This window comes from Salvia splendens, chromosome 1 (genome assembly GCF_004379255.2).
Source record: "Salvia splendens isolate huo1 chromosome 1, SspV2, whole genome shotgun sequence".
Taxonomy (NCBI): Eukaryota; Viridiplantae; Streptophyta; class Magnoliopsida; order Lamiales; family Lamiaceae; genus Salvia; species Salvia splendens.
In genome coordinates this window covers 40,432,793-40,457,633 of record NC_056032.1, presented here as the reverse complement: position 1 = coordinate 40,457,633, position 24,841 = coordinate 40,432,793, and the positions used below count along the sequence as shown (strand labels likewise).

The following is a 24,841-nucleotide window of genomic DNA, read 5'->3' as shown; positions in this document are numbered from 1 at the left end:
AGTGGATAACGAGTTTGGTGGAGGTGGTACGGCCGGCGTCTATCCGGCTGATACGGAGGCGGCGGTGGGTACCTATCCGACTGGTGGTGTTGTGGCCGCCGGTACGTAGGCTGGGTGTAACGTCGATGCTGCTTGTCCCAATCAGCGCCACCACGATCAGGAAGACCGTAAGGTGGTTCCGGATCAGGCCGTTGTGGCGGTCGAAGCTTCCCTAGTCGCCGGTCGTTCGTGTTCATACGCGACTCCAATATGTCCACCCGTCGATCCATACTGTCGAGGCGTGCATTTAATTTGGCAAACCCTAATGTGATTGGGTCGACCGAAGCCTTCCCCGATTGGTCGGGACGACGCGGCTGGCCTATATGCAGCGCCGGCGTCGCTTCCCTCGTCGGCCGTTCCGACGTAGATGGGCCATGGTATGTTGACGGCATGAGTACGGGATGAAAGCACCAGTTGTTACGGACGTTCTCCGTAACGAGGCCGGATGGCTAACTTCTCGGAGAGATAAGGTGATCAAACCTTCGACGTGCTCGAAGGAAAGCTCACGAATTGTTGATTTTCGGACGTTCTCCGATGAACAACAATTTGGAAACGAAATATGATATTCTTGTTACTCAAGACAAGTTGTGGAAAATAATATATTCATTGAATTAATAAAGTGATAACAATAACTCCTATTTATAATGCTACTAACTTAATGAACAAGAAACAAATATCTAAACAAATATGGAAAAGATATGGTAAATCAAATATGCAACTAAATAATTGGGATATGGATATGATCGTATCAATTTCTCTGGTCAGCCCTCCGAGGAAGATTTTCGACTTGCTTTGCGAAGTGGTATTATACTATGCAATGCATTAAACATGATTCAGCCAGGCGCCGTGCCAAAAGTAGGTCTTATCTTTAACTTTCATGTTGTATTGTATTATTGGATGTTGCAATTTGATTGCTGGGATTGCATCTAGGTAGCCGAGGTACCTTCAGGTAGTGTGATTTTTCCGGATGGGGCTGTTTCGGCCTTTTAGTATTTCGAGAATGTTAGGAACTTTCTTAATTCTGCAGAGGAAATAGGGATCCCAGTGTTTGAAGCTTCTGATCTGGAACAGGTGTTTAGTTGTTAACTTTTCAGTTAGTTTTTTCACCAATAGAAAGGTCCCTATGTAGATAACATGGATCTGATTGAACTTTTGCAATGTGTGACAATAATATTAGGGAGGGAAGAGTTCTAGAATTGTGAATTGTGTGCTGGCCCTCAAGTCTTACTGTGAATGGAAGGAAGGAGGTGGCAAAGGAGTGTGGAAATTTACTGGAACTTGGAAGCCTCATTCGGCATCCAAGAAATTTGTCAGAAAGAGTTCTGGTCAACATGCGAATCCACTCTCGAGGACCTCATCCATTGTTGAGCAGAACAGTCATGACTTTAATGAAATGGTTTGTATGCTTACTGCTCTAAATATGTATCGCATTAGCCTTTTTTAATGGACAGAGGTGATCCCGTGCATTGATTTTCAGGGTACACCTGATGACTTCCACTTATTTGTGCGCGAGCTTCTTTCTGGTAAGAAGCAAGAAGATGTCCCTCTGGTATGTGCTACTGAAAACTTTTTTATCATAATGTTTCATCACTCACTGCAAAATGTATTGTCTTCCATTCTTTCTGTCATCACTCATCAGCATTTGCTTTCTGGTATTGTAGATAGCATTTTTCTATTTCTGAGAAACTCAAGGAGTTTGTTTTTGCAGATTGTTGGGAGTATGCTAAGCAAAGTTATGGAACAATTTGAACAGCAGTTAGCAAGGCAAAACGAGCAGGTGGGACTGATGATTGTATTCAATCAAAGCTTTACTTCTGCTGGTTACTGTTTGATAGTTCACAATGCTTATGCACATGCAATAGTGTAACTCGACTTAGTTAAAATGATTTCTATAAAATGGATGAACTAAGTTCTAATTAATTTGCATTTGTTAGTACAATAGGCTGGAGCAAGTTCGAGATGTGTGGATGTCCCAAGTTCTGACCAGCATCAAGTTGTCGAGGTCTGATGGATTGTTTCATCTTTATGTTTTTTTTACTTATCTTAAGCTCAATTCAGTATCTTGGTACACCAGATTGGAACAAGTTCAAGCGACACAGATGTTCTAAGTTCCTACGGGACTTCTGAGGTAAAGGTCTAATTAGATTCTGCATCTTGGTGATTTGTGTATTACAAACCTCAAACTACAAGGGCTGAGTTTTCTCGGTTTTATGCAAGGCCTCAAACAATACGAAAGGTAAGAGTTGGTCCAGGAATGATTTGCGTGATGGCAATCCAAAACGACATGGTTCCAAGCGTCATGACTTGGTTGAATACTATCAAAGAAGCGTACAGGTCCTTCAAATAAGAGATTGGATGTTGTAACCAACTCCCACTCTCCACTTTGGACCCTTTTAAGAACATATATTTCGTTTTATAGGAACTCAAAAGTACACTTCACTCGACAAAGGAAGACCTGCATTTTCTACACATGAAGTATCAAGAAGAAATCCAATATTTAGGTATCTATTTGTTATCTTCTAAACCAAACCCTCCATTAGAGAAAACAGAGAGCTAGAAGTTAATCTTGTTTGATGATAGGTAAACACTTGAATGGTCTTGCTGGTGCGGCTTCTCGATACCAGAAGGTTCTTGAGGAGAATCGTAAACTTTATAATCAAGTGCAGGACCTCAAAGGTAAGTTTCTATTGGTTTCAATATTACTGGAGCAGTGTCCATGCAATGTGATGGTGGGATTTTGTTAGGGAATATAAGGGTATATTGCCGAATACGACCTTTTTGCCGGGACAGCTACCTGGTTTGAGCACTGCAGAAGCTCTGGATGGGCAGACTATCTCAATAATCACTCCTGCAAAAAATGGCAAGGGAAAAAAGTTGTTCACTTTCAACAAAGTTTTCGGTCCATCTGCCAGCCAAGGTATGTGATTAATCTCTGGTTCATAAACTTCTTCTCATAAGTACTAATTTTTTCTTGATTCTGGAGAAGGAGTTTTTTAAGATACACAGCCGCTGATTCGTTCTGTGCTTGACGGGTATAATGTTTGCATATTTGCTTATGGCCAAACTGGTTCAGGAAAAACATATACTATGGTAAGAGATAATTATAATTCTGTCAGTTAAAATCTTTCAGAAATTGATTCTATTTAATTCATCTTTTTCTTTAATCTGCAGACTGGCCCTAAGGAACTTACACCCGAAAGCTTAGGTGTAAATTACCGAGCTCTGAGTGATTTATTTGCCATCTCTAAGCAGAGAAAAGACAGCATGTCGTATGATGTCTCTGTCCAGATGATAGAAATCTACAATGAGCAAGTTAGAGACCTCCTCGTCTCTGATGGTGTCAATGAAAAATATCCTTGGATAAAGTGCTTCTTTTCATATCTTTGTTATGATTTTATTGCATACTTTGTGAGCTCTTGTTTTTGTCCTTAAACTCCGTTAATACATTAGAAATCCGCAACAGCTCCCAGAACGGTATCAACCTACCAAATGCAAATATTGTGCCTGTTTCATCGATATCTGATGTCATCGAGCTGATGAACATTGGGCTTAAAAATCGTGCAGTTGGTTCCACTCCAATGAATGACCGAAGTAGTCGCTCTCACAGGCACAATTTCTTACTCTCTTTTCTTGATTCTGTTTTCCATTATTTTGTTAATGTCTTAAACTTACCTTGAATCTATGCATGCGTCTGCAGTTGCGTGACTGTTCATGTTCAAGGAAGAAATCTGACTTTTGGCTCGATTACTCATGGTAGTATGCATCTGGTTGACCTGGCAGGAAGCGAACGAGCTGATAAAACTGGTGCGGTTGGTGACAGGTTGACGGAGGCTCAACATATTAACCATTCCCTATCTGCTTTAGGCGACGTGATAGCCTCTCTTGCCCAAAAGCAATCGCATGTACCTTACAGAAACAGTAAGCTCACGCAACTGCTTAAAGATTCCCTAGGTAAGACTACGACAGCATCCGGGGCCGCCTACATTGTTACTCTCTCGTAGCTCTTACTGATATCTGAATCATTCATGTTTCTGTAGGGGGTCAGTCAAAGACTCTAATGTTCATTCACATCAGCCCTGAACCCGAAGCTCTAGGAGAAACATTTAGCACATTGAAGTTCGCTGAACGTGTGTCTACTGTCGAGCTTGGTGCTGCTCGAGCAAACAAAGATAGTCCGGATGTCAGAGAACTAAAAGAACAGGTTTGACACCTTTCCTTTTCCACTTGTTACGTGCTTTAATGACATAACGCCTTAATCCATCATTGGTGTCCAACTACATTCAGATAGCTAATCTTAAAGCAGCCTTGTTTCGGAAAGAGAGTGGATCCATAAATGGATCTGTTATGTCTTCTCCAGCGCCATCTTGGCAAAGTATAGGAGATGTTAGTAAGGGAGAGGTAGGAAATTCAGACCATGAAATGATCTTTGGAAACTTTTCTTTGCAGTTGTTTTACGTTTCTGCATTGTCCACGGCAGGGACAGACCGAGTCCCTAGCAGTATCCAGAATGCAAAGCTTTGATGGTGTGGACTTTATGGCTTCTCCCATCAGTGTAGTGTCAACAGAAGATGAAAGAAGCGTCTCTGGGGATTGGGTCGATAAGGTTATGGTGAAGAGCCACCTAGGTGAAGATGGCGGTCATTCACCAGATATTGTGTATCAGATTAGTAGACGTGATACTTCGAAGGTATATCCAGAACAGTCTTTGAGTAAAATTGCAACTCTTAGACGAGACGACAGTTCGGGTCGAATTCAATTTGGGGTGCAGAGGCCGGTGCCAGTGATGAATTAGAATACACAGAAGTAGAAGCTACTGATGAATCAGATTACCAATGCCAAACAAATGGTGCTAAGCAAAAAGGAGGGGGAGGAACAAAAGCCAAGAAACCTGCTCCAAATCAAAGGCAGATGAAAAGCCCAGAAATAAGGTAAATGTGGATACTGATCAACTTATAATGCTCAAGTTTAAGATACAACACAGCAAGTTGATATCAAAGCATGAGCGCTTATGTCTTTACTCTTTGTAACTTGTAGGAGCCTGATTCCCCAACCACCAACGAGGAAAGTCGGGAATGGATCTCATTCACCATTGAATAAAAATGGAAAGAAACCAGCTACAGTTGATGGGAGGCGAAAGCCGACCTCCACGGGTGGGAAGTGATGTCTTGCACAGGATGCATCTGTGTTTTTCTGTTTAGATATGCATACATGGATTGGAATGTGTTCATAGAAATGGCAATGGCAATGCCAATGCTTCTCATTGTCATATGTTCTTGTTTTCCATTTTGCAGTGGTGATTCTTAGGCTTTCTGTTTTATTTACTTTTTAAAAATCCCACAGATGTGTGTTGGCGGTGTATAGTATACAAGGGCTTGATTTTTGCTCTCTTTGTATATTGTTTTTCATTCTTTTTTGTAATTGTAATTCTCTCACTGTACAAGAAGAGAGAAACACGGCATATTAAAAGAAGTTTATACCATAGTTATTTGCAGTGCCTTTCTTAAATTATTACAGTCATTCCAATCTTAGGTGAACTAATAAGATTAAACAGTTTTATCAACTGAGGAATTTATATATCAAGAGTAAGATTGGACAAGAATTGAGGGAAGATGAAATGTTGTTGCTTTGTTTTACTTTTGCCAACAGAAGCAAGTATTCTTCTGCAAATGTTATTGAGTCAGTGTTGAAGAAAATAAGTCAGTGTTTAACTGAATACTTGTAAGATACTATTAGGCTATAAAAACTTTAATGATTACTTGAAAGATTTTGGCTTTACAACGCAATGTTTCTCCTATTTTAATCATTCCTTATTAAGATAAAACAGTATATTTTGCTGTAAGTTTTTCAGTTGGATGGAAATGATTGGAAATGGGTTATCTTGCCAATTAAACTGCACTTTATCTTTAGTTTCCTACCTATGAATATCAGTGGTTGAAAAAGAATAATCAACATTCATCAATATAATGACGCAGATTGAGTAAAAGGAGGGATACTTCTAAAAATAAAAGGAGATTTTTAGGTGTATTTGGTTTTGAATAGGTCACAGATGAGTAGATGCAATTTTATATGGGTAACAGCTGTTCTTCCTTCCATAAAATAACCATAATTATTTTTTTTAATAATTATTTTTTTTAATAATTATTTTTTAAAAGGATTTTTCGCAAATTGTCTTTTTTTTCTATTACAAAATCTGCTAAATTTGCGTTTGTGGACTTATTTTATTGTTGCTCCTTTCTTAACTACTTTTTCAATGCCATTGTTTTTTTGAGTATATATCCCTTTACAAAATAAAATAAAATAAAATAAAATAAAATAAAAAGGCTATTAATCGGATCAATCGGGATCCCGGTCGTTGCCCGAAACGCGCTCCTGACTCTCTCTCTCTCTCTCTAGATTTTGATATTCCGATCAAATTAATTCCTGTAAATCATAGAGTTAAAAATTCCTTGATTTCTCTCTCCGTGGCTTTCAGCACTCCACCTGCGGCGATCTACTGCAGTTTACCTCCTCGCCATCTGCAATGTAAGCTTCTCGATTTGATTCCTTTTTTTCTTTTCTTTTTTTGTTAAATAATGCTCTTTTTCAGTTCTCTACAGCACTTAAGCTGCATTTCTGTTTAATGCTGGTAAATGTGTGTGAAAACATAAAAATCTATGCAATTTGGGGCCACATGCACGCTAATTGCTCCTTTTCCGGAAATTTTTCGAATTTTTGGGGTTTATTTTTTAAATAAAATCAATTTTAGTAGTGGGCAATCTGCATCCTTTCGGTAGTCGGAGCTAATTGCGGATTACCGAACACGTCGTTTACTTTTTTTCCCATTTTATTTTGTGACTGTTGTTTTCTAGTGAAATTGTTTATTTTTTTAGTATTTGTGTGATTTAAAACTCTCTCTCTCTTTTTCTCTCTCACGTTGCTTATGATAAACTTCAGGCGTCATTATTTTCTGGTTGCAGATTACGTGGATAAAATTTGGTTTCTGTTCAATCACTTTTCCTGAACTTTATGTGAATGAACTGGAGAATGTCCTCTAATTCTGGCTGTGGTTGGGGATCGAACCTTGGAGAATGAGAACTGCTAATGTGTTGAAAGCCTGATATATGCCACATTGAAGTATTACCAAAATGAGGCACAAACAACAGCTGGTTCCACTTGGGACTCTGATTGGTCGCGAGTTGAGAAATGACAAGTTGGAGAATCCGGCAGTGAAGTATGGTCAGGCTGCTCTGGCTAAGAAAGGAGAGGACTATTTTCTCATTAAGCTTGATTGCCAAAGAGTTCCGGGAGATACATCAACTTCTTTTTCAGTATTTGCAGTATGTGTTAACTTTCAGCTGTTTGCATTGATATCTGGTTTATAACAGTGCCATTGATGTATTTTCTGAATTTCTATTTCTTTGTAGATTTTTGATGGGCATAACGGAATATCAGCTGCTATTTTCACCAAAGAAAATTTACTGAACAATGTATTATGCGCTATTCCCCCAGCAATTGGGAGGGAAGAGTGGCTTCAAGCCCTTCCCAGGGCATTAGTGGCAGGCTTTGTGAAAACTGACATAGAGTTTCAGCAGCGAGGCACGTATATATCATGGTTTTAAAATTGATTATATTGTGACAGAAACTTTACTTTTGTTTAATGTGTCACTCTGGGATCACTACAACTGGCAGGTGAGACATCTGGAACTACTGTGACATTTGTCGTTATTGATGGTTGGACTGTGACTGTTGCATCTGTTGGAGATTCTCGGTGCATATTGGACACTCAAGGAGGGGTCGTATCTCTTTTGACGGTTGACCATCGACTAGAAGAGAATGTTGAGGAACGGGAGCGTATAACTGCAAGTGGGGCTGCTGTAGCAAGGCTCAATATTTTTGGAGGAAATGAGGTAGTTTGCTTAGTCCCATCTTAGTTTTCTCCTCTCAAATTCAAGTTGTAAGAATATAGTATTAGTGAGGGATTCTTTCTCTTGATCTGGGAAGATTTTGTGGTTGGGTATAGGTTGGTCCATTACGTTGCTGGCCTGGCGGATTATGTCTTTCAAGGTCAATTGGTGATACAGACGTTGGGGAGTTTATCATCCCAATTCCTCATGTTAAGCAAGTCAAGGTTCTTATACTGTCATCCTTAACGATGATTGGAAGTCCTACCTCTGTTATACCAAAATGATTTATTTCATAACTATTCTGTGGCTATCAGCTTTCAAATGCTGGAGGGAGACTTATAATTGCCTCTGATGGAATATGGGATGCTTTGTCTTCTGATATTGCTGCTCAGTCTTGCCGGGGTTTACCGGCAGAGCTTGCTGCAAAGTTGGTTGTTAAGGTATTTTATCATTTTGTAAACCAGATATTTGCAAATTGGTCTCTTAGTGTTCTGGTTGAAAATTTTATTTCGTTGCATTTTTATTTTAGGAAGCCCTCAGGTCAAGAGGTTTGAAGGATGATACAACCTGCTTGGTTGTTGATATTATTCCTTTCGACCCCCCTGTCTTGGCCCTACCGCCTAAAAAGAAGCAAAATTTGCTTTATTCACTTATATTTGGGAAAAAATTTCAAAATTCTAGTAAAGGAGCTAATAAGCTATCTGCAGTTGGAGTTGTTGAGGAATTATTTGAGGAGGGTTCTGCAATGCTTGCTGATAGGTACTTTTAGGTTTATATTCATTTTGAATTTTGCTCCTTTTATGGAGTAATTAAAACTCTTGGTGCTTCCTTTAAACAAGGGTCCTTCTTAAACTCCAACCAACTACATGCAGGCTGGGCAAGGACTTTCCTCTGGAGTCGAACACTGGGCTCTTTAGATGTGCAATCTGCCAGGTTGATCAGCTCCCCAGTGAGGGCTTATCCGTTAATTCAGGCCCATTTTTCTCACCTGGATCCAAGCCTTGGGAAGGTCCCTTTCTCTGTGTAAGTTGCCGCAGGAAGAAAGATGCCATGGAAGGGAAGAGGCCTACATCGCCTGCCGTGACTGCATAAATCTGGTAACCTAGCAAATTATTCGTAATATCTTTCAGTGATACTGTTAACGTGCTCCATTTTCCCTCTGGGAGGATCATTACGTGTGTGTGTGTGTGTGTAAGAAGTGATCTAGTGGTTTCGTCCATTATAGGGAGCACTCCTTTTTTTTTGCTGCGGTTCCTATCTGTGTCTGAGCTCGGCTATCTCACTGATGCTCGACCCTACTGACACAGTAATTCATTAGTATGTAACAACTACCAGTTCTGAGTATGTAAGAGAAATGATGTTTGCAAACGGAAATTATTCATTGGATATGTTTGCTGTTTCTCGTCTTTCATAATTTTCAATGTTTTATGTCTTTTTAAGCTTGACAGATATGAACTCATCTTTCTCCTTAATGTATCTTGCTCATCTGCTGTACAATAACTGCCAAACTGCAAGCTGTGTAAATTAGCAGATATATGTAAATGTAAATTTGGGGCTATTTTCATGTTTCATTACATGACATTTTTTAATTAACTTCTCTGTGTTTGTGTTTGTGTTTGTTCTCGTAGTAGCTTAAACCTCAAATGTCAATGTCGGTGAATAAGTTGATGTCCAAGCATTCTCTTCAGGTTGCATCTAGATCAAACTATTTCAGTCATGATCTTAAAACTTAATACCACTAATAGTATATAGTTGACAGTTCGATTTATTCATTTTGCTTAATTGTTTTCATTTTTTTTGGCTTAATTGTTTTCATTCTTTGAGGTCTTCTGATTCAGATTTTACTAGTAATAGTATTGCTTTGATTTGCACGTATGTTGAGTCTTGTTAGCTAGAAAATTTTGATTCGGTATTAGTTACTTTAATGATAACTATATCAGAAAAAAAACTCAATTTTGAAAAAGAAAGACTGAAAAAATTTGTGTATACTAACGACCATGTGTATTTCCCTCGTATGCCGTGAGATTTAAATGAGACTAGGATGCTACCTATCCAATATGACAAAAATAGATGCTTATTATTTAACTCATCATCAATGCACCGTATTGCAAGACACAGTTTAAAGCTCAGACAATCCTATGTCTGCCTATTTAAGATTGGAATAATAAAACGTAAATTTGCTGTACCTGTAACAATCGTTAGTATATATGTAGCTTGACTCGATCAGATCAATGCACCAAGTGTTGTGTGGAGATGCTGAGATTCGTGTATTGACCTCAAGGCCATACAAAGTGGAACTTGAGTGCGTTTGGCGCTGACCAACTCGCCCATCTCTGCCTCCGAACCCATGCACTCGAGAGGGATGATGACACGATTGATATCATGGCAAAAGTTTCTTATGATTTATGATTCTCCTAACAGTACTAATAAGCAAAGGGTCAAGTAATATGCATTCTACTGCAGTGCAGGCTCAGTCATTAAAATTCAAATATGACACCAGCATGATCTATCAAATACTATGAATTATATCTATTCTAAGTTCTAACCGCTGCAAGCTAAAAATTTAAGAAAAATATCAATAGAAAGGAGAAACGTATTCAAGACACAGGCTACTGGACAGGACATCACTAAAATAATCCTTCACCTGCAGACAAATATATATCCCCCAATAAGAGCTATGTATAACAAATCTTAAAACTGGAAGAAATTGATTGCAGCTGAACAAGTATATATGATAACTTACGTAGCTCATCAATGGAAATACTGTCCATGCTTTCCCCTGCTTTTATAAGCCGAACCCTTCCTGCAAAATTAGGTTACCACAATTGGGTTAACATGAAAAGAAATGAATGTTCAGGACTGAGCAGTGAGCAGTGAGATAATACTAACATGCAAAATATACGTACAAAATGAACACTAGTTTTGTACTCCATGAAATAGACTTCGTCGTACACAATAGCTCATACTGGTTATCTTATACTCAAACTATTTGAATCCCCCAATTGACAACTTCAAAATTTACAATGATTATCATCCTATCTTAGTTATAAAAGAACTTAAATCATGTGATCCATAGGCTTTAAAGATATTAATCATCCTAGTGTCTAATCATTGATGCTTTAGGTGTCAACGTGAAGTATAAACTCTTGAAGAGAAACACAATGGTAAGATGATGTGAACTAAAATGCAACATATGCTCCTATAAGAGCAGATAAATTTTACCAAAAATAAGTAGTTAATCGCACTAGAAAATGTTATGGCTGATAATGTTTGAATAAATTTAGATTCAACACTTCTATGGAATGGAAATGCTGGTCTAGATCAACGAGAAAACTCTAGGTAGCCCCCAACTTTCTGGAGACAAGTTGGTCATAGAACAAGCCAAATGCCTGCCCAATTAGAGATCACAATGCTTGCAGATAAGTCCACATGTTCTGACTGATACAATATGATAAACTACAAGCAGGACAAATCAATCTTCACTCCGAGGCATATATATGTTTGTAGCAATTTTTTAGCAGCTTCACTGTTTAATTAGTTACTCCACTTTGCAATAACAACGTATGTTTGATCTCCAGTCAGTAAGCAATAGAGATTCAAGTTCACATACCATCACGGCGCACACAAATTTCTGGTATGCTTTTTACGTCTCCATTGATGCTGTCATTGTAGACTCTTGTTTCAATATCACCCCCAACATAAACTGAAGAACTGGAAGTGAGTCATTTATTAGATGGTACTCCAAGAAAAAGACAGGAATTTAATACAGTATTTAATATTATAAATTTGCAAAAAAGAAAACAACTTCCTACTTTTTCACAACTTGTTGCACTGAATAGGCTGCAAGCATAGGGTTATGAACTGCAATACGATGCCACTGAGCTGGTTTTGGCAAGTCATGCGAACCTATGGTTCTCTGATCAAACATACCTCCAGTTCCTACAGTGAACGTGGTTACAGTTCTACCATTCCTCAAGATCTTCTGGATGGGGGCTTGACCAACTTTTCCGCATATAATAGCCTGGTGAAAACAGATGTCCTAGTGATTAGTGAATAACTGAATAACCAAATCTTCATACAAAATATTTGAGAAATCAAGCAAATAAACAACATAATTGACTAAGCTCCTATGCAAGATAAGAGATTCCACGAATGTATTCCAAACTTGATAGTTCTCGATTAATAATGCAGTTTTCCGATAAAGCTCCTCATTGGGTAATATCCAGGATCACATGATAACAATCTCAAATGAACAATGCAAAACTCAAAAATAGAAAGCTAAACCTAGGAAATGAGTAGAGTAGTCTCAATTTGACCAAAATGTATCTCAAATTCTGAATATAATAAAGTATAGCTGAGGTGATCATTCAATAGAATCAGAAGCATACATGGTGCACGCCGCGGAAATTCCAGCCTTTCCCGGGATCAACGCCATGGAGCTGTAACTCCGGCCTCTCTGAAAGGAAATCGGCATCCTCAAATTCCGGGGCCGAGTTGAATGAATCAGTCGAGAAGAAAACCTTCGAGCTCCTCTGCAGACACGCCGCTGTTTTACAATCCCAAAAACTATCATCTCTAAATCCCCAATTTTTGTGTAAGGAGACAAAATCACAGGCTTTATTATACCATTAAATCATTGAAAATTGAAAATAAATCCAAAAGCACATTTGAAGCAGTTATGCAAGTAGCTAGGTAAAAATCTGAACTAAGATTGTGAAAAATGAAACTGAGAGAATGCAGAGCTAAAAATTACCGGTGGAAAAAATTAGGAACATTGCGGAATTTAGGGGCTAGAGAAGCCATTGGCGATGAATTGAGTTGACAAGGGTTTAAGACAGGAACATAGGCACCCACATCCCATCGAAAGGGTTTATGTATCATACTATTCAAATAAATTCAAATTTTATATCAGTCTTTTTAAGATTCAACCTTTATTTTTTTTCATCTCTTTTATTTTCTCTCCATTAACACTTTTAATATTATGTTCTTAAATCATGTGCCCAACAAATGCTTCACTTATAACCAAACGTAAAAGTACATTATAGTAGTGTTTATGAATTATGATTTGCAATATATTCTGACTCATTTGGTGGAGTTCGCATCCATATTAGTGTTTACTTCGTCTCATTCAAGATTTGCAATATATTCTGACCCATTTGGTGGAGTTCGCATCCATATTAGTGTTTACTTCGTCTCATTCAAGATGACTACATTTTCATTTTTTAAAGAGTAAAGGTCAAAAATGGTCTTAAACATATGACGATTTTATGATTTTGGTCCAAAACATTATCTTTTGAATTATTTCGTCCCTCACAAATGAAAACGGATCGAATTTAGTCCTTTTTGGACGGTGCCGTTAAAAATTAACGGTCAACTACAGTTTAAACTATTTTGACTAAATTAGAGATTTAAATTAGAATATTTAATTTTTTCTTATTTTAAAAACAAATTTGACTCTCTCTCCCAACACCCTCTTCTATCCTCCTCTTAACACCCTCTTCTTCCCCTTCCACTCCACCACCCTCCGCCGCCGCCGTTGCCCGCCCCAACCTTTGCCGCCGCTCCTGGTTTGCTTCCCTCTGCTGCCTGCTCTTCTCCTGGGTTTCATCTGGGCCATCCGGCACAAGACCAACGCCGAATCCCATCTCGAGAAGATGCTGGCCCGGGAGAAAGAGGGCTCGACGCTCCTGGTGTTCAATTCGCCGTCGCTGCTTCTCCAATCCAACCATGTAATTCCTTACCTCCGCCCGAATTATCTCATGCATCACTCATATCGATTCCGCGCTGAAGGGCACGAACCCCCGCTTGTCGTTGCATCGGTTGAATTGGCTGCGATGGCAGCAATTGTACAGAATTAGGTTGAATTTTTGGGGAATGAGTTGTACGTGAGTCAGTGTTGTGATTAACAATGTCGATCTCGGCGAGCGAGAGACTAAGTCTCGTGGGCGGATCGGTGAGCAGAGAGCTGGTGTGGGTAGAACCGGAGGTGGAGGGACTGGGCAGGGTGAAATAAGTGGCAGAGGTGGAGCCGGCACTGACGGATCTCTTCAAGGGAGGAGTCGTCGTCTTTGGTGAAAGAGGAGCACTTGCGCTTGAGGGTAGAATTGTAGTGGTTTTTTATTGCGTTGCCGGTGCGGCCGGAGAGGGGGGGACAATGGTGGCCCATTTGTTGACGAAGCGGGCGTGGGAGTGAATGATGGTGTCTTCCTCGTCGGGGTGAAGGCGCGATGCTTGACCTGAGGGGAGAGCTGGTTGCACCGGCGGAGGCGGCAGCTCTTACCAGAGGGGCGGGTGAATGGGGGATTTAGGAATGTGGCGACAGGCAATAAATCGCGTCGGAATCACCATAGTAATTGATTTGAATTGATGGGCTAGCTTTATGTGTTTGATTTTTGCTGTAAGGAAATATGAAGGAGAAGAACGAAGAAACGTAATCTCTAACCTAAAAAATTAAGTTATAATTTAATTGATAATAAAACGTAATTAGTAACATAATCCAGTCAAAATAGTTTAAACTGCTGTTGACCGTCATTTTTAAATGGTGTCGTCCAAAAAGGATTAAATTCGGGTCGTTTTCAATTGTGAGTGACCAAATAATTCAAAAGATAATGTTTTGGACCAAAATCGTAAAATCGTCATATGTTTAGGACTATTTTTGACCTTTAGTCTTTTTTAAATCCCAATCAAAATGACTATTTTTCTTTTTATTTTTTATTCCAATCAAGATGATCGCTTTCTATTATTAAAATAAACCCTCTCTTTTCTTTCTTCTCAATGAAATATTCAATTATATTTTCTCTCTATCTTACTACATTTAAAAACTCCACCTAAAATCTCCAGTCACTTAAGATTCAAGAATGTAGTCATCTTGAATGGAATGAAGAGAATAGTGTAATTGTGATACACATTTTGTGCTACTTTTATGCATTGTATTTATATTTCAATCTTTTGAACGATACAACACAGTTCTCATTAGCATTTTTATTTTGCGAGACTGTATATATAAACATGCATAAACAAACATTCAATTTTATTGTAGTACGTATTTGTTTCTCTTTCTTTCTTTTTTTTCATAAATTTCTTTTGATTCTGATAGTGAAGCGTTATCCCAGAAGGCCGTATTAACTAAAATATAATAACAAACTCATCCCTCGAGATATAGAATACATGTGAATTATTTCCCAATAGTGATAGTTTGATATCCTTCCTTGTATTATACACGATAGGATATAAAAGTAATTAATGTTCATCAATATACGTCATTAGTGATTAAATTTTTGGAGTAAATTGCGACTCTTAATTATAAGGTAGGAACATAAGCAAATAAAAATAGGCAGCCTATCAACATCCACTTCCACCACCCACAATCACAAGTCACAAATATGTCTTGTGCATTTCAAAAGCAACCACTTCTTACTATGTAGCAGAAGAAGAAGCAATCAAGTGTTGAGTACAAGGCAAGCAGATGCATCAACTAAATGATGGAAGCAGCAAGACTCGAATTCACAAAATTGGTGCCATCTTCTCCACCGCCCGTGGCATCGTCAGATCTCCAGACATGCCTTTCGGGTTCGGCATTGCTGCTGCCGATGACGAGAGCAAGACTCAGCAAATCACAAACCATGTTGTGCTGCCATGCCAACGACGACGTCCCATCGCAGTTGCCTCTGCCATCCTCACTAGCAAGTGGAAGATCAGTTTAAAGAAGGTCAAGCTTAGGCTCAAAAGAACAAAGACGGCAACCAGCACCGAGGCTATGGAGCTCTGCAAGAAGAGGATACTGATGGGAGACAAGTGCAGAACCTTGAATCTATCAGGTGTTCTTCAATATGATAAACATGGAATACTCCTACCTGAAGATTGATTTTTCATGTATTTGAGAATTCACACGTCTAATCAATGTCTTTCTAATTTGACCATTTTCATGAAAAACTTGTGTACTGATGAACAAACTGAAGCATCATATCAATACAAATTCAAGATTCATCCATCTACATTACTAGCATTAATTGATTGTTTCAGACCCTCAAAGGCTTCAATCCTAGAGACAATCGAAGCCTGTTCTGCTCTGCAATCTCAGGATCTGGATGATCTGTTCCGTCATCTTTCTTTGCTGCCTTCTTCTCTTTCTTCTTCTTTGGTGCCTCATCCTCAGGTGCCTCTCCTCGTCTTTTGGGGCTCGTGCTGGAGTGGTGCCGTCTGCGACGCTCATCACCATCATGATCCTTGCGATCTCTACTTCTACTGCGGCTCCTTGAATGGCTCCTCCTCCTCCCGCGGTCCCTCTCTCGTCTTTCACGGTCTCTACCTTCTCTATCTCGCTCTCTATCACGCCCATAATCTTTCTCGTCTCTTAGGCGATATCTGTCCCTGTCTCGGTCTCTGTCTCGTCTTCCACCGTCTCTATCATAATCTCTTTCGTAGTCCCTATCTCTATCTCTGTCATAGTCCCGATCCCTGTCATAGTCACGGTCCCTGAAAATTTGTAAAGATAGACCGTCAGTTCTTGTCAATACACCTTTAACTTTCTCCTTCTGTACTTCACTAGATAATATCACAAAAAAAATAATTGAAGGTAAACCGAAGGGTAATAATGCAACTGGTTGGCACAAAAACCCCTCTTTAACTGAGAGTTTAAACGGACCAAATAGGAAAGGATACTCTTAAGTCATAAAAATCAGTCAACATTTGAAAATTACTAGGTAGAAATAGTGGATCTTCGTATCTTGATTCCTGAACAATAGAGGAGCTTAAAACCAATCCAAACGGACACGAAATACCACAATGACATACTCCATATAAGATGCATATAATACGTTATTGTATTGCACTAAGGATCAATTGGATAACGAACAAAATAAACACACAGGCAAGTTCTTCGCAATGTCACAACCTCTAAGTTTTTGTTACCTCAAAAGTGAGATTCTGTAAATGTAGGTACAGCAGCTATACAATTGGAGATGGAGTGCAACAAAAAAAAGTAAAGGGAAAATATTGCGCTGAACACTTCAGTTTTACAGAGTACAATTGTACGATCCACCATACTTCTCAGCTGCACACTGCCAGTGCAGAGAAACCTGGCAGGACCGCAATGTTTTAATCTAGGTTGCTGTTATAAGCCATCAGAGGCTTGAAATGCCATGTTGGTCAGGCAATCACAATAATGTGATATGTACGATCAAGTACATTCGTGTTTTAATAGCATCCAACTCACTCAGAACTCCCATTAAAAACATAGAAGTTAAACACCACATAAAGTAAAATTAATTGCTTCACTATAGTTGCAAAAAATGAAACATGAGTAACACTCGACCCAAATCACCAAACAAATTGCTATTGACAAGCAATATTTGAATGTACAACGAAGTACTTGGTTGTACCTATATCTGTGACTATCACGTTTTCTATCTCGATCTTTTTCCCTGGTTGGACTTCGTGCCCGGTAGTAATCCTGGTGTAAAATAAACAAATAAGAGAAGGTCTACAGACAAGAAATAATCAGGCAAATTAAAGTCATATGCTATGTATAGAGATTTGACCTTGTCATCGGCAGCAGAATCTAATCCATCAGCAAGTTGGTCATCTTCTTCTTTTTCCTCTTCCTCTTCAAAATCGTCTTCAAGAGCACTTCTTCGAGGCTCAAGCGAACCAAGTCCTTCAAGAGTCCATCTGCAAGCAGAAAATATTGCTGATATTGAGGACTTCAAACAAATAAATTACAACACATACCATCAAACAAGAGAAAGTACCAATGAGAGAATAAGAGTTATCAAACATGGACTAGTTATTTTTCATATACTCAAAGAAATGGGTTACTTGGTTTAACAAATACAGATGCAAGTATGTATTGTTCACATAAAAGGATCACATGATAGAATAAAAATCTACGGAAGTCAGAAGTCAGATATGCTCAACGTAGTGGGTCAAGCATGAATTGTTCACATGATAGAATAACATTTGTACCAGTTCATATGATACCCGATCATAACTTTAAAACGAAAAATAAAGCATTACATTATGTCCACTAAAAAAATAAAATTATTATGTAGTAATCATAACATAATACTACCTCCGTAGCCTGTCCCTTATAAATGTAAACTTTCTACACTTTATATTTTAGGATGTGGACCCCACAATTCACTAACACTACTTCCACTAGTTTTTTTCTTCATCTCTCTTACTTTACCCATTTTTCTATCCATCTCTCTTACTTTACCTATTGTGCATTAGCACCCGTGTCGTTTCAAAGTTTCTATTTTTCAAAGATGGAGGGAGTAAGAAACTATATTATATTCTCAAGCTACCTGTTCGACCTTTAGAGAACCACTGATACGGGAATATCTCTACGAATATCCCCAAATCTCTCTTATTTAGTTTAGTATTGATTTAGCATATATTTCCCATATATTATTAGGATCTTTATTTTCTTGTTCTCTAAGTCATGGTAGTCTTATAAATAGGAGGCATTGTATTCTTCCCATTCAATCAAGAAATATCATAATTTTCCTATTTTTATCGTCTTCTTTATTTCCTGCAAACACTAGTTTTGGAGCTGATCCCGGGAAAAGCCCGTGACATCCACCTTTATCCTTCCGTCGTCGACCGCTAGTCGTCGCCGGAATCTTGTTAAGGGAGTGCACCCTTAACAATTGGTGCTTTCATTGAACTCATGTCAGACTTCCAGGCAACAAGTGGGCGTACGGAACCCATGTGTTCCCTACCCACGATTTCAAACCCGGTGCTTTCGCTGGCGGCGGGTTCACCACCCCTGGACCCAATTAGATCGATGTTCGAACAGATGATGGTCGGTATGGCTAAGTTACAGTCGCGCATGGATGAGCATGATCGTCGCCCGTCTTCGTCGCGACCACCTCCGTTAACTGATCTGGACCCCCCATATGATCTCGTGGCACTCGATCAATTGGATGGGCAGCAGCACTCCTACTATCAGCCGCCGCACCTACCCTACAACGAATCATACGGACAGTCGTGGTACCATCCCTACACCGACACTAATCCGTCTTGGGGTAACTCGTTCAACTACGGACTTAACCCTTATCAGCAACCAGGCAATGCCGGACAGCCATACCAACAGCCCCACAGCCCCCATTGGTGTACCCCCCATTGGTGTCTGTCGGCGTCGCCACAACAACTACAGTTGTCTCACACTCGAAGCCTGACCTGCTGGGATCCACCACAGGCGCGACAGCCATACGGTTGGGAACCGCAAGCTCGTCCCCTCGAAACTTTTGAATCGCAGCGTCCCCAGCATCCCTGCAACCAAGATTCAGAGCCCTTCCGGCAGCTGCAAAACTCACGCCCGAGTGCACATCCCTGGCAACTTGATTGCACGGTGTTCTCTCCACCGAGTAACCACCACTCAGTAGCGTCGCTGCCCGTTGCTGTCCCACAACCACCACCAGTGTAGTTAGGGTCGAGGGTCGCACCGGATCGATGATGTGAAAATTCGGGTCGCAGGTCGGCGGGTCGACTGGGTCGAGAGACCCACTATTCTAGGCTAATTTTTTTGCCTTTTAATATTAAATCAAATAAATATATTACTCTAATGTTTACAATATATCAAATAAAGTTTCAATACATATAGCCTATAGGTAGATAAAGTGGTACAAGCTGCTTGTAGAGGCCAAATTAGAATTAAAATCTGCACACAAAATTCAAAAAGATGAAAGTTTGAACAATACCTTGATTAAACAAAGGAAGGAATAGATGACGGGTGGCTCTGTATATTTGTTTAGGAATGAAGAGGATGAATTTAGGGTTTGAAAAGCTTGATGTGGTTCATGCATATATATAGATAATTGAGATTGAGAAACAAAGGAGAACGTAGAAAAAACGTGCTGAGATTTTTGAAAATCAGAATAAAAGTGTGAGAGATCTGAGGAACATAGGAGAAAAAACGTGTGCTGAGATTAGAGAAAATCAGAACAAAAGTGTGAAAGATATGAGAAAATCAGCAGACTTTTAGGTAAGTTTTACCTTTATACTTATGTTTATTTTAGTAAAAACAAATCAGCATTAAAAAGGAAAAGATTCAAAGAATAAAGGTTTAGGAATTACTTGTATCTCGACCCAGGCGACCCTCTCGACCCAGCGGCGACCTCGTACCTCGATCAACCCACCCACGTTGGGGCGGTGACGGTCTCGACCCGGGCGACCCGAGCGACCCGAGCGCCATTTTGACAACACTGGCCACCACAACCATGTCAACTATCCTGCGGGCCTCCAACGAGTTCCCACCATTCAGCAACAGCCCCGCTGCCTTCTGTTGCGGCTGTCCCTCCACCAGTTGCTATTTCTCTCTTGTGCAGCCCCGATGCCAGTGGAGCGGAAGGGGAATTGTTGGAAGATGAACCACCCCAACCCGATTACACCCTTAAGCAGCCGATACTTGACTATCTGTTAGCGGCCCCCGCCGTATTTGAGACACGGTTGGAAACCATGGACCGCCGCCTCGAGATAGAAATGGATGCACTTGATCATGATGCTTCTGGTGTATCGCGTCCTTCTTCCATTGCTCTGCTTTGTGATAATCATGGAGTTGAGGAGGATAGAGATGTAAGCCTTGACCACCGACAAGTTCCATCTATTGAGAAAATATATACATTGTGCGGCTCTGATGCTTTCTTGCCAGTTATCGAAAGGGATTTCAAGGTTTTGCTTCAAGGAAATGTGCATGATTGGTTGGATATTTTGAAGTTGAGGAAGATGATGAACTCTTCTTTGTTAAAAGAGGAAAGAGATGGTTTCTATGTGGAATGCGGATTTGCATATCATAATGTTACAAGTATGAATTATCGTTCAGCATTGCTCGACGCAGATGCACGATTGATCCCTCCTCGGATGGACATGCGTTGTTTGAGCATTCGTGGTTGCGTTGACAAGATCCTCGTTTTAGCGTTGAATTATCACGAGCCCGCCTTGGTAATTTTTTATGGAGATAATGAAGGGAGACGCTCAGGTGTTCGGTGTGCGTTTGATCCAGGAGGAGATGATCTCGTCAAGCTTATGTTATCAGCGACTCTCTTTCGTGCTTCTTCATGTTTCCACCTTGAGGACAAGGTGGATTTTAACAGAGGGGGAGTTGATACGGGAATATCTCTACAAATATCCCCAAATCTCTCTTATTTAGTTTAGTATTGATTTAGCATATATTTCCCATATATGATTAGGATCTTTATTTTCTTGTTCTCTAAGTCAGGGTAGTCTTATAAATATGAGGCATTGTATTCTTCCCATTCAATCAAGAAATATCATAATTTTCCTATTTTTATCGTCTTCTTTATTTTCTGCAAACACTAGTTTTGGAGCTGATCCCGGGAAAAGCCCGTGACGTCCACCTTTATCCTTCCGTTGTCGACCGCTCGTCGTCGCCGGAATCTTGTTAAGGGAGTGCACCCTTAACAACCACACTCACCATTCATAGCAACTAACAGGCCTAGACAAAAGATTAAGTTCTATGCGATAATTCTACAAATTTACAGAGCTAGTGGGTTTCAAAATTAGTATTCTGGCAGTAGCTGGTAGCATCACCTAACTTAACACTAACAAGCAAAAAGGGCCAACGTGACTAACATATTATCATACAAAGGTGGAGATACTAAAACAAAATTAAAAATAAACACAGAAACACCATCAGAACCTTGCCCACATTGCATTTCAGATACCTTTTTTTGATTCGCGGTAGTGCGATATCACATGAGTAGTCTTTCGTCAAAAGCTCATCAATGTACTCATCAACATGCGTCAATGTGAATTCTGTGGCAATCAAGTCAGAAAAAGAAAAGTTATCACACAGTAGAACAATCGACAGTTCAAAGAATTAGAACCAAATAAACAAACTGATTGAGATTGACCAATAAATCTCAAATAAGGGTTAGATAATCTTACTTCCATCATTTAGCTTGAGCCTCAGCTTTCGGTAATCATTGTATAAAGGTTCCAAGTAATGGTAAACATCAACATCCATTCCCGTTAGACGCAGATAAAAAGCTCCAAGCACACGAACATATCTATATCAAAGACCACGAGAAATTAGTTAAGAATTACAGAAACAGAATCGTGTGGCATATGAAAAGTATTTAGCAACAAACATGTTAGTAGAATAAAGCAAGAAACTGAAATTAGTCAGGAATAAGAAGGAAACAATAAGGTAAACTCTTTCTTAGAATTTGAAGTTCGTGCTATTTCACCAATCACAATCAATTTAACCCATATCACATAACTAAAATTCAGTAGTTATGTCGATGCAGAAATTAATTCCTTCTGCTCGGACTTCGACCAAGCTATCACGCATTTTTCCGCATCCATGTATTACGGCCACGTGATAGAAATTTGTAAGACACCCGGCACTACTTGAATAGATATTTTAACAAATTTAAACGCAGTACGTCTAATCAAACTAGACACCAGCTTTTCACTGAGCTGAAATAGATATGAAACGCCTCTCTCTGTATTCGTTAAAATGTTACACACAAACACTATAATTTAAGAGGATGAGGAGAATCGAGCATGAAATAGAATAGATTACTTGTACTCGGGATTTTTTATGAACTCGACGACGATTTCCTTGTCGGGCTGAATCTGGAGCATCTTCATAACAAGGCACATAAAAGGAGTGGGTTTCCGGGTGCCGCTGTGAGTTCCGCCGAGGTGGTCTAGCTCCATGGCCTTGTCGACGAGCGTCTCCGCCGTCAGCCCGAAGCATTGCTCCTTCCAGTAAGTGTGCTGGTATATTTTGGTCCGCAAAATCTTCTCCACCAGATTTTGGGGGTTTGTACCCCTTATGCTCTTGGCGAGGGGATCTGTTCGATTCGCCATGAGAGAGAGACAGAGCGATGGAGAATTTGGCCGAAAACCTAATTCCCAATTTCAGAGAGATGTTGTACTAGTACTTTTTATGATGCCTGAAGAGTTTCTTAATCGAACAGCTTTGTCTTACTAAAACCATAATTTTATTCGTAAATCTCAAATAATTATATTAGTAGGTTTATTTATGGGAACAATAGCATACTATCAATTGAGATTTTTTTAACCAGAATTTAGATGCATTGTCAGCCAATTTTTATTAAATAAGTGGTCCAGAATTTGCCACATGAAAAATGATTTTAGATTAATTAATTATAAAAGGGCAAAATGGTAATTTCACGATAATTTGCCAATCTCGCCCGCTCCTTGTGCGATTTCGTCGGAGTAATCACGTAAGGCGGCGGAGTTTTTGGCGGTGCTCGTGATTCTGAAGTGGCTGATGTTGCTCCTCCTCTTCCTCCTCCCGCTGTGGCTCTCCTCTTCCAAATCCATGGCGAATGATTTGGACTATTTCTTTTTCTTCTTCTTCTTCTTTTTTTTCTTCAACGATGATTGGCTGAAGATAGAGTTTAAGAAGCTGGCGAGGCAGCCGCCGAGGGAGCTCGGCTGCTTGAATTTTTTTATCTGGTCTTTGATTGGTTGCTTTTGATCTGTGATTTGGTGATGGTAGTCGGGAGGAATTGGATTTGGTCGCATGACCGTGACGTCCAGGCTCCGGCGAGGGAGGTGGTGACGGTTTGAATCTCTGACGAAGTTGTTATAGGATTTGAACTTTTTGCAATCTTAATTATTGATTTATTTATGGAATTGGAAGTTTTAGGGTTTGGATTATCAATTTGTGTTGGGTGTGAGCTGGATTGGGGAATCAAGCTTAATTATAATGCATTCTAGGTGTTTGGTGATATTCCCCAGTTGGGAATTAGTTGCTAAGAGTTAGATTCAAGATTTAACTATCATATACAATTCATGTCAACTACACACATATAATGTCAACTGTGTGTACAATCCATATCAACTACATATACAATTCATGTCAACTATACACATATAATGTCAATTATGTGTACAATCCATGACAATTACATATATAATCCATGTCAACTACATACATATAATGTCAACTATATATATTATATGTAAAACGTTGTTGTTGACGTAAATAATATAGGTCGTTGACATGAAAATATTTGTTGTTGACATTATAATAGTTGACATAAATAACGTTTGATGTTGGCATCGTAGTTGACAATAATGTCTCTGTAGTTGACATCGCGCGAAAATGACAATTATGCCCCCTATTTGACATAATGTATACGTAGTTGATATTGCGCGAAAATTGTGAATGAGTGGCTGAAAATGCATCTTAAATCTCAATTAGGCCGAAAAATCTCAACCTAACAGGACCCTAGCGGACTATAGTATAATTAAATTAGTAGGTTAACTAATGAAGACAATAGCACAATTAAAATATACTTAAATAAATCCCATCAATTTATAATTTATATACATAGACCCTATCACATTTAAAATACCAATTTCTTGTGATGCATAATTTTAGGTGAAAATTTGAGTATAGTAAATAGAAAGAGAGATGTAATTGATTATTTTAATGATAAAAGAAACTTTATTTCCAAAAAACTTATATTCCAAATCTCTTAAATGATTGCAGTAAGGCGTGGACAAATAACAGAGGTGTAACGACGAGGAAGGGCGGACGTGCGATGTGAGGAACAACCCGAAGAGTATTCCTTTAGTCACTTTTGTGCAGATTTAGGTGAAAAACATTTGTGTGTTCATAGAGCATACTCCATAATCCATTTTGGTTATTTTCTCCCTTGAATCTGATAAATGGGGTTATGGAGATGCCCTCTTACAGATTCGTTTTCATTCTTTTTCAAATTTGGAATGGTAAATTTATCCTCTTTGTTTTTAACAATTAACCGGTAGCGAGCGCAAAAAAATGCAAAAAAAGATAAGTTGCCAAAGAGTTTGAACAAATCAAGGAAAAGTTGAATAAATATCGAATCAAGTAGCAGATGTTATTGAAGCCGAATCAAGTAGTAGAAGTTATTGAAGCGATATTTCAAAGAGAT

General features: G+C 39.3%; 3 protein-coding genes and 2 pseudogenes across 4 annotated transcripts; 2 read left to right on the top strand and 3 right to left on the bottom strand.

Annotated features, from left to right (window-relative positions):
• The first annotated feature begins 773 nt into the window (after positions 1-773).
• On the top strand, positions 774-5,524 carry LOC121751598 (annotated as a pseudogene).
• An 823-nt stretch (positions 5,525-6,347) lies between these two features.
• LOC121751578 (probable protein phosphatase 2C 5) lies at positions 6,348-9,310 on the top strand. Of its 2 annotated transcripts, none has more exons than XM_042146347.1 (8): positions 6,348-6,561; positions 6,996-7,355; positions 7,443-7,614; positions 7,708-7,925; positions 8,039-8,146; positions 8,237-8,362; positions 8,452-8,681; positions 8,795-9,310. In XM_042146347.1, the coding sequence occupies exons 2-8, from the start codon at positions 7,164-7,166 to the stop codon at positions 9,012-9,014; spliced, it is 1,266 nt and encodes a 421-aa protein (XP_042002281.1). In that variant the 5' UTR covers positions 6,348-6,561; positions 6,996-7,163; the 3' UTR covers positions 9,015-9,310. The 2 variants fall into 2 exon arrangements, with proteins under 2 accessions (XP_042002281.1, XP_042002288.1); XM_042146354.1 differs by having other exon boundaries at positions 6,973-7,355.
• Positions 9,311-10,349: 1,039 nt separating this feature from the next.
• On the bottom strand, positions 10,350-12,796 carry LOC121751591 (single-stranded DNA-binding protein, mitochondrial-like). Its single transcript, XM_042146367.1, has 6 exons — positions 12,676-12,796; positions 12,311-12,468; positions 11,735-11,943; positions 11,533-11,633; positions 10,666-10,725; positions 10,350-10,566 (listed from the first exon to the last, which is right to left on the bottom strand). The coding sequence occupies exons 1-6, from the start codon at positions 12,695-12,697 to the stop codon at positions 10,550-10,552; spliced, it is 567 nt and encodes a 188-aa protein (XP_042002301.1). The 5' UTR covers positions 12,698-12,796; the 3' UTR covers positions 10,350-10,549.
• A 564-nt stretch (positions 12,797-13,360) lies between these two features.
• LOC121789452 lies at positions 13,361-14,248 on the bottom strand (annotated as a pseudogene).
• Positions 14,249-15,815: 1,567 nt separating this feature from the next.
• On the bottom strand, positions 15,816-22,855 carry LOC121751571 (pre-mRNA-splicing factor 38-like). Its single transcript, XM_042146336.1, has 6 exons — positions 22,471-22,855; positions 21,831-21,952; positions 21,608-21,698; positions 17,462-17,591; positions 17,303-17,373; positions 15,816-16,397 (listed from the first exon to the last, which is right to left on the bottom strand). The coding sequence occupies exons 1-6, from the start codon at positions 22,758-22,760 to the stop codon at positions 15,941-15,943; spliced, it is 1,161 nt and encodes a 386-aa protein (XP_042002270.1). The 5' UTR covers positions 22,761-22,855; the 3' UTR covers positions 15,816-15,940.
• Between the last annotated feature and the right edge of the window lie 1,986 nt (positions 22,856-24,841).

Bases quoted from the DNA above. Each gene is read 5' to 3' on its own strand.
- LOC121751578 (XM_042146347.1), top strand. From the start codon at position 7,164: ATGAGGCACAAACAACAGCTGGTTCCACTTGGGACTCTGATTGGTCGC. The intron at 8,147-8,236 runs GTTCTTATACTG...TGTGGCTATCAG, and splicing joins CTCATGTTAAGCAAGTCAAG to CTTTCAAATGCTGGAGGGAG. The intron at 8,363-8,451 runs GTATTTTATCAT...TTTTTATTTTAG, and splicing joins CTGCAAAGTTGGTTGTTAAG to GAAGCCCTCAGGTCAAGAGG.
- LOC121751591 (XM_042146367.1), bottom strand. From the start codon at position 12,697: ATGTTCCTAATTTTTTCCACCG. The intron at 12,469-12,675 runs GTAATTTTTAGC...ATTGTAAAACAG, and splicing joins GTTCCTAATTTTTTCCACCG to CGGCGTGTCTGCAGAGGAGC. The intron at 10,726-11,532 runs GTATGTGAACTT...CTAATTTTGCAG, and splicing joins AATTTGTGTGCGCCGTGATG to GAAGGGTTCGGCTTATAAAA.
- LOC121751571 (XM_042146336.1), bottom strand. From the start codon at position 22,760: ATGGCGAATCGAACAGATCCCCTCGCCAAGAGCATAAGGGGTACAAAC. The intron at 21,699-21,830 runs GTAAGATTATCT...TGATTGCCACAG, and splicing joins GCTCAAGCTAAATGATGGAA to AATTCACATTGACGCATGTT. The intron at 17,592-21,607 runs GTATCTGAAATG...TTCTGCTTGCAG, and splicing joins CTACCGCGAATCAAAAAAAG to ATGGACTCTTGAAGGACTTG.